Source organism: Brassica napus, chromosome C9 (genome assembly GCF_020379485.1).
Source record: "Brassica napus cultivar Da-Ae chromosome C9, Da-Ae, whole genome shotgun sequence".
Lineage (NCBI taxonomy): Eukaryota > Viridiplantae > Streptophyta > Magnoliopsida > Brassicales > Brassicaceae > Brassica > Brassica napus.
The window spans coordinates 276,609-283,866 of record NC_063452.1 but is presented as its reverse complement, the minus strand read 5'-3'; the positions used below and the strand labels follow the sequence as shown (position 1 = coordinate 283,866).

The 7,258-nt window shown below is 36.9% G+C and overlaps 1 protein-coding gene across 1 annotated transcript; it reads left to right on the top strand.

The window, feature by feature from the left end:
* Nucleotides 1-5,319: 5,319 nt before the first annotated feature.
* On the top strand, nt 5,320-7,258 carry LOC106434940 (LOB domain-containing protein 31). Its single transcript, XM_013875794.3, has 2 exons — nt 5,320-5,745; nt 6,480-7,258. Exons 1-2 carry the CDS (start codon nt 5,455-5,457, stop codon nt 6,861-6,863), a joined length of 675 nt encoding a protein of 224 aa, XP_013731248.2. The 5' UTR covers nt 5,320-5,454; the 3' UTR covers nt 6,864-7,258.

Below are 7,258 nucleotides of genomic sequence, written 5' to 3'. Positions count from 1 at the left end.
ACACAAATCTAAAACGATGTTTAAAACGAAACGGATGAAGTATTTGAAATGTAACGGCTCGACGCTAAGCGTTAGATTTTCATGTCAAATGTTATTAATATTTTTCAACGTGTTCAAAAGTTTTGACAAATTTTGAAGATCCTGAGAAAAATACAGTTATTTTTATTTTTTATAACAAATATTTACTTAATTTCATCCTTTATCATTCAAACATGTACATCACTTTAAATTTATGTTCCGTACTACTACAAACCAAAACCAGTCTTACAAAGTCAATCTAATTACATATATATTGTTAGAAAAAAAATCTAATTACATATAGGAATATGATATAACTAGCTAGTTGGTTGCGTATACTGAGCTTCTGTAAATAATTAGAGAAGGCGGGAGTATGTATTTTCCGGAACAATTTGGGTATGAATGGTTACCAGAAAACGGCGAAAAATAATGTATTCCCTAACGTTCATAAAAAATATCACAATTCATAAGTAATAATTTTCTTTTCATTCTCTACCATTTTTTTTGTAGAGAAATTAAGAACAAAAATATTTCTTGTTAAATTTGAGAAGGAACAACAACCATTCCTTTTCATTCATACAATTTTATTTCTTTAAAGCTCCGACTGGTGACCTTTTCGGGAACACGATGAACGAATAGAAAAGAAACGTATAGGAATAAAATGGCAGGAATGAAAAGGAATGCTTGTTCCTTATCAAATTTAACAAGTAATGCTTTTGTTCTATATTTCTCTACACAAAAAGGAATGGAGAGGAACAAGAAGGAAAAACTATTCCTTGTGAATGGTGAATTTTTTTGGGAATGATAAGAAATTCAGTGTTCTCTTTCGTTCATTGGTCACCATTCAAAGCCTAAGTTTATTTTCTATTCGTTCCTCTTGTTTCTAAAATGGTGACCGGTAGAATCCTAGATTTATGTACATACGATCCGATATGCTAAACCTTAGATATTAGATACAATGAATGGGATAAACACGACGTGTCCCCAATCTATATATTTTGTTACTCGATATTCGATTAGGATACAAAATAGGAGAATTCCATTAACGTAAGTGTATTTAATGTGCGTTTTAAAAACTTGTAAATTTGCAAGATCTGTGGAATATACCAATCAATTTGATAATGGTATTTTGCATTTATTTTTGGTATTTTAATGTTTCTGTTGATTCAAATTGCTAAAACGAGCCAACGAGGTACTATATTATTATCTTTTCACAAAAAAAAAAAGATAAAAATCACTCATTCATTCGAGTAATCTTTTATTAATTGAATGCTTTCATTTATGGAAATTGTTGATAAAAGATGACTTTAAATATAGCGTGCGCGTACATTTCATATCATGTGTGATGATCACGAGGGTTGAATCACCAGTTGTAGCTAGGGAGTCTAGCTAAATACTAACACTTCCGACTTAAAGGAGATGTTTTCTTTAAAAAGCGAACAAATTATAATTTGGTTAGAGAAAAATGGTTAATCGACTGCTGGAAACATTTAAAAAAAAACGAAACTTGGAAGAACAAGGAAGACAGGCACGTAGCCGCGTGTCAATTACTATGACTTTTCTGAGCGTAACCGCTCTGTGCAACTTCAGCTGACGCAACCAACACGCGTGAGTTTCACTTTGCGCGTACGAAAGTAACGCTCCAGATTTGTTTTTATTTATATCATCGAAGATGAAAATATGAAAGGTAATAGATACCAAAAAAATATCGATAAGACCATCTCCAACACAGTGCTCTATAATTTCATCTATAATTTTTACTAAAATAGAATAATTTTATTATAGAATTAGTTTTGATCCAATTGTTAATTCTATAACAGAGATACTCTATAATATCTCTATAATAGAGTAAAATATAAAGTAATATTGTTTTTTTACTCTATATTTTACTCTATTATAGAATAACTAACTCTATTATAAAGTTAACCATCAGAGAAAACTAACTCTATGATAGAGTTAGTCTATTCTAGTGAAAATTATAAAGGAAATGATAAAGCACCATTGGAGATGCCCTAAGAACGAAAGTACTTTTTCAATGATATTTTGAGAAGTTTTTAAGTCATGGTGTTTTAATATTTTATAATATTTTTTATTTTATTGAAAACTTTATGATTAATGATTTTTAAAATTTTTTGATGATTGAAAGAATTAATTTTAGTTTATATTTTATTGCTACTTTTTAAAATGTATGTCTTAATTTTCGTGGATTCAACTAAACTATCAATTATTCCAAAGGAGTGGATAAGTATTAGAAGTAAGGAAGAGTAACAAGTTTACAAAATAAGAGCAAACAGTTGTAAACAGAGAGGGTCACCGTGCCGTCCGCTACTTGTCTAATCCTTCTTATACTGTGTGAACAAGCAACATTAACACTCTCTTCCTAAGCGACACGTGTCCTCGTATCACAAGACTCCTTTCCTCACTGTTTTGCGTATGCTTATTAGCTTCACAACACTATTCTTCTCTTTTGTATCAAATATGAAATAACAAATCACTTAGTACTAGCCTACTAGGTACAATAATGCATTACAAGAGAAACAACAACACTACAGCTAATTTTTTGTTAACATTGGCTGATAAAAAAGGTTTTATCTCTAAAACAATACATCTAAAGGCGCGGCCCATTAACCTTTTAGAACCCAATATAAGGCTCGTAATTTGATTTGGGTCAGCATCTTGTCAATCAGAGACATGATGAGAGTGACTGACTGAGGTTGTACTTGCGGCGAAGCAAACAGTTGATCAGTGTCTTGTCAGTATCTGACTCTACGATTTGTTGAAAGCAGAAGCAATAGAGGTCTTTCTCTTTCGACGTCAAAAAAAAAAAGAGGTCTCTCTCTTTCTTTTTTTTCCCAACTGGATTATATTAGCAAAAAAGCCGAAGCCCAAAGTGAGTTACAAAGACCTAAAGACCCAAACACAAAGCCCAACTTAAACGAACCAACCCGCTTAGGCCCAAGCCCGTTACCCTCAAACACAAACTCGCCGACTCGCGGTTCGCCCTACCTCGAAAAGCAGACCCGCAAACGTCGCCGCCACCGGGAGCACTTACGTCGGAGAACGGACGCGTCTCACCGGCCACTACAGGAACATGCCTCACCGTGACAAACCGGATCCCATGACCTACACACACTCTTCACCACCGCCGTTTTTTACTCTAGTGTAATCTTTACCGGCGAGATCAATCGCCGGAGCGAGATCATCACCACCACCGTTCGAACACACACCAGAGTAACAACAACGGCTCACAGAACATCACCATCTTGATACGGACGCTTCTCTCTTCCTCCAACGAGAGAACACACACGGGTCTCAAACATCACCAACACCATAAACAAACACAAAGGCCCTAAGAAACTAATCTAAAAATTAAGCAGAAGAAGAAAAGCAAGAGCCGACGAGGCAAGGTACAGGACGCCTTCACCCCTCGGTGCATGATCCGACGACGCAGAGCTGAGAGAGCCTCTACCTCCCGGAGACTTTGCCGGCGACGCAGAGCTGAAGAAGCCTCCACCCCCCGGAAACTTGAACGGCGACGGCGGAACTAACAGAGCCTCCGCCTCCCGGAATAAACCCTAACTTCAACCCAAAAAACTAACAAGCTGTCACGACGAGCCGCGTTCTACTACCTCACCACGAATCCAGAGAAGGAGAGGTTACCGCCGTTTGAAACCCTCCGTAGACAGATCTCTTCCGGCGATAAAACTCTAGTCCAGATCCGAAAATATATCGGATAGGACAGCCGATCGACGCGCACAGTGGGAAACCTAGCATGGATCGACAAGAAGGGAGCCACCGGCGCCGGCACGCGCGCATACGCGCCGCCGAACGTCGGTGTTTTTCTCCCACGCGTTTTCTCTCTTTTCTCTCTCTTTTGAGCAGAATTCCGCTTCTCTTTGCTTGGTCTCTCTCTTTCTATTCTATTATTTATAATAATTATATTTGTTTATTAGCAACGGTGAGATTCATTGGAGTCCTTAGCGAGAAATGCATTTCGGATTAATCCTGGATATTTTGGATTTAAAAAGAAAAAAAAAAAAGATGACCATTCACGGGCCGCCACGTAGTCGTGGAGATCCGTAAATAGTGCAAGGATTCACTAAGAAAAAGTCTTTATTTAAGAATTTTAAAAATTGAATCTTTACCTTTTGGTGGAGTCAACTGATTATTTAATTATTTTTTCTCTAATGACTTTCAGTTAAGGATTCCCATTGCGGATGCCCTTCTTAACTAGCATTAGAGATGTTATTACAATCTTTTCAAGATTTATTTATATAAAGCTAAAATGTATATCTACTAGTATATGATTGTGGCCGAGAATAAAAAGAATGAATGCACACGTGTGGTGAGGGTTGCACGTGTGAATGAAAGAAAACTCCTGCGGCGGTTGGGGAGAGTGAGAGAGTGGATACGTCAACAACAGTAGTTGAGCCTAGTTGAGAATGAGTGTGTTTGCTTCACGCAAAGCTCTTTCTCTTTGTCCTTTGTATATTACATTTTAGAAAATCCACATCCTTTTGCCGTTGCTTCCAAGCTTGAGCCACTACCTTCACCCTCATTAGTACAATAGTACTGTTTTCTAAATAGTAAACGCCACGAGATCACCATTAGCGTCTCGTTAAATTAAACTGTAACCCGAACTAATTCTCTAGTAGTTTACATACCACAGTGTGCTAGTTATATAAATCTAGTCGTAGGTGGAAAACATAATTTTTAATCAAGAATGATAATTTGTTGCGAACCTATTGGTCAATTGTTAATTTATATTTTGTAGCTTGTATATAAATATTTTTGAAGTCTCTGTATACGTATTTATCTTCAAAACTTTATTTCTGCATCTAGAAACCTTTTTCTTTCTTTTCTGTAAAACCCTATGCTATATACTTTCATTTTTAACGATTCCAGAAAAAAGTGAAATGTATATATATATATAAATTGGTAGTCACACAGAAAGAAAGCAACTATATATATGCACATTGAAGAAATATAAGAGCATTTTTATCGCATCAAAAAAGGGGTTCTTGTGGCCTGAACTCAACAGAAATTGGAGATATACGATTCTTTTGTATGCAAAATAAGGAACGTGTTTTGTTAGTTTCTTGCACTGTTCGCGGATCTTACTAACACGTGGCGGTCCGCGATTAACTTTTTTTTTGTTATTTTTATTTTTTATTTTTTAAATCAGACAAAAAAATTTTAAGAAATCCTTTAGCGGGTTTCAGGATAACGATGCTCTGAATGACCCACCACCAAAAGCAAGACATGATTTTCTTGCCTGACACCATCCTCTATGCTCCGCATTAACTATACAAAAAACAATAGAGCATAAACTAACCTATCACTTTATATCTCTCTCTTTGAATATATAATTGGTCGACGACGACACTTCTTCACCTTATCTCTATCCAACCAAAGCATTACGTCTTGTTGGAAAATATGAGCGGAAGCACCCCTAGCGGTGGAAGTCCGTGCGGCGCATGCAAGTTTCTCCGGCGTAAATGCGTGGCGGAATGCATCTTCGCTCCCTACTTTGACGCAGAGGAAGGGACGGCTCATTTCGCGGCGGTGCACAAGGTTTTTGGGGCCAGCAACACCTCTAAGCTCCTCTTGATGATTCCAGCCAACCGGAGACCTGAAGCCGTCGCAACACTTTCTTACGAGGCTTTGGCTAGGCTTCGCGATCCCGTCTACGGATGCGTTGGTCACATCTTCGCCCTTCAACATCAGGTTTTCAATAACTCTATATATTTATATTTATTTATATTTCACATATACATATGTACGTATGTATATTTCTGATGACTATCTATTCAAAGATTTAGAGAGAGGCATGCATGCGTTCACTCTAAAATAAACTCATCATGTAACTTCAGGTTAAACATACAAGATGAGATTATCTATCATCAACATAGCTTGCAGCTGCTTTTAGCCGCATAGCTTGATTAACCTGCTATTTCATTACAGTTCCATTTTGGTTTCTTGTTCATATATTTTAAGAAAGTTACACATTAATTTAATTTTCAATTCGTTAGCAAGGGACATTGGGGGTCGAGGTTACAATGTAAATTGAAAACAAGCCCATGTGTCTTCCCAAGGGCTCGTCTGTCCAAAAACCGAGTAATGAAAAGTCAAATTGTTTACCTTCCGAATTGTTTTCTTTAATAGTACTAGTAGTATATATAACATCTTTGTTGTTTACCTTCCGAATTGTTGTTTTCTTTAATAGTAGTAGTAGTATATATAACATTCCGTTGTACATACCAGTTTCATTTGTCTTCTTATAACATATAAATAGATACCTTCTTTGAAGGTATAATTAAATCCTATCCTCTTTTTGAACATCCATGAAACGTAGCAAAAGGAAAAATGATGATGCTATAAAATTAACACTTGACTAATATATTGTTATATATGTGAAGAAAAAAAATATCAACGTTATATGATAAAAAATACGTGAACAGGTGATGAGTCTCCAGGAAGAGCTAGCCGTAGTCAAGACTCATCTCACAACCCTTGAACGGTTCCCTCCGCAGCCTAAACAACAAAACAATTCACAGGCAGAAGCAGCCTCTTCAACCAAAGCTCCACTCATTGCTACTGCCGATCATAAGAACAACAACGTGTCTTCCTCCTTGTTACACATTTATGGTATGTCACAAGAACAGCAGCAACAGCAACAACAACCACAGGAAGGTACTGAGGTCCCAAACGAGTCAGTGGATTTTAGCACATTATTGGGCCTGGAAGATCCGTTGGACAGGGACGGTGATCTCAACACGCTTGCCCGTGAATTTGTCTCTAAGTATTTGACCGATGGCAAATACCGATCATGTTCTCCAATATAACTATATATGTTAACTTCAGACGTCTCTGATTTGCAGCGCAAGTCTCATTCTCATCTCTCATCTCTCATCTCTCACTCATTGAGTCATGACGTCAACGTGCGTGACATACACGCATAAATCTTTTGTGTGTCGGATTATGGAAGTTTGTATTTAGAGTGCCAACCAAGTGCGATGTAGAGGTAACCGAAACCTGAAATATTGAAGCCCAACCCATTTGTCTAAACGGCAATGTTGTTAAATTCCTGATTCTTGCATCCTTCCTCTTTGTCCTACATTAGCGTTAGTCTCTTGTCTTGTTAGTTAGTAATATTATAGTGTTTGAGTAATTAACAGGGAAAATCAGGAAAGTGGCCTCGAGACCTCGAAAAATTAACTTGAAATCAGGAGTAAGTTGA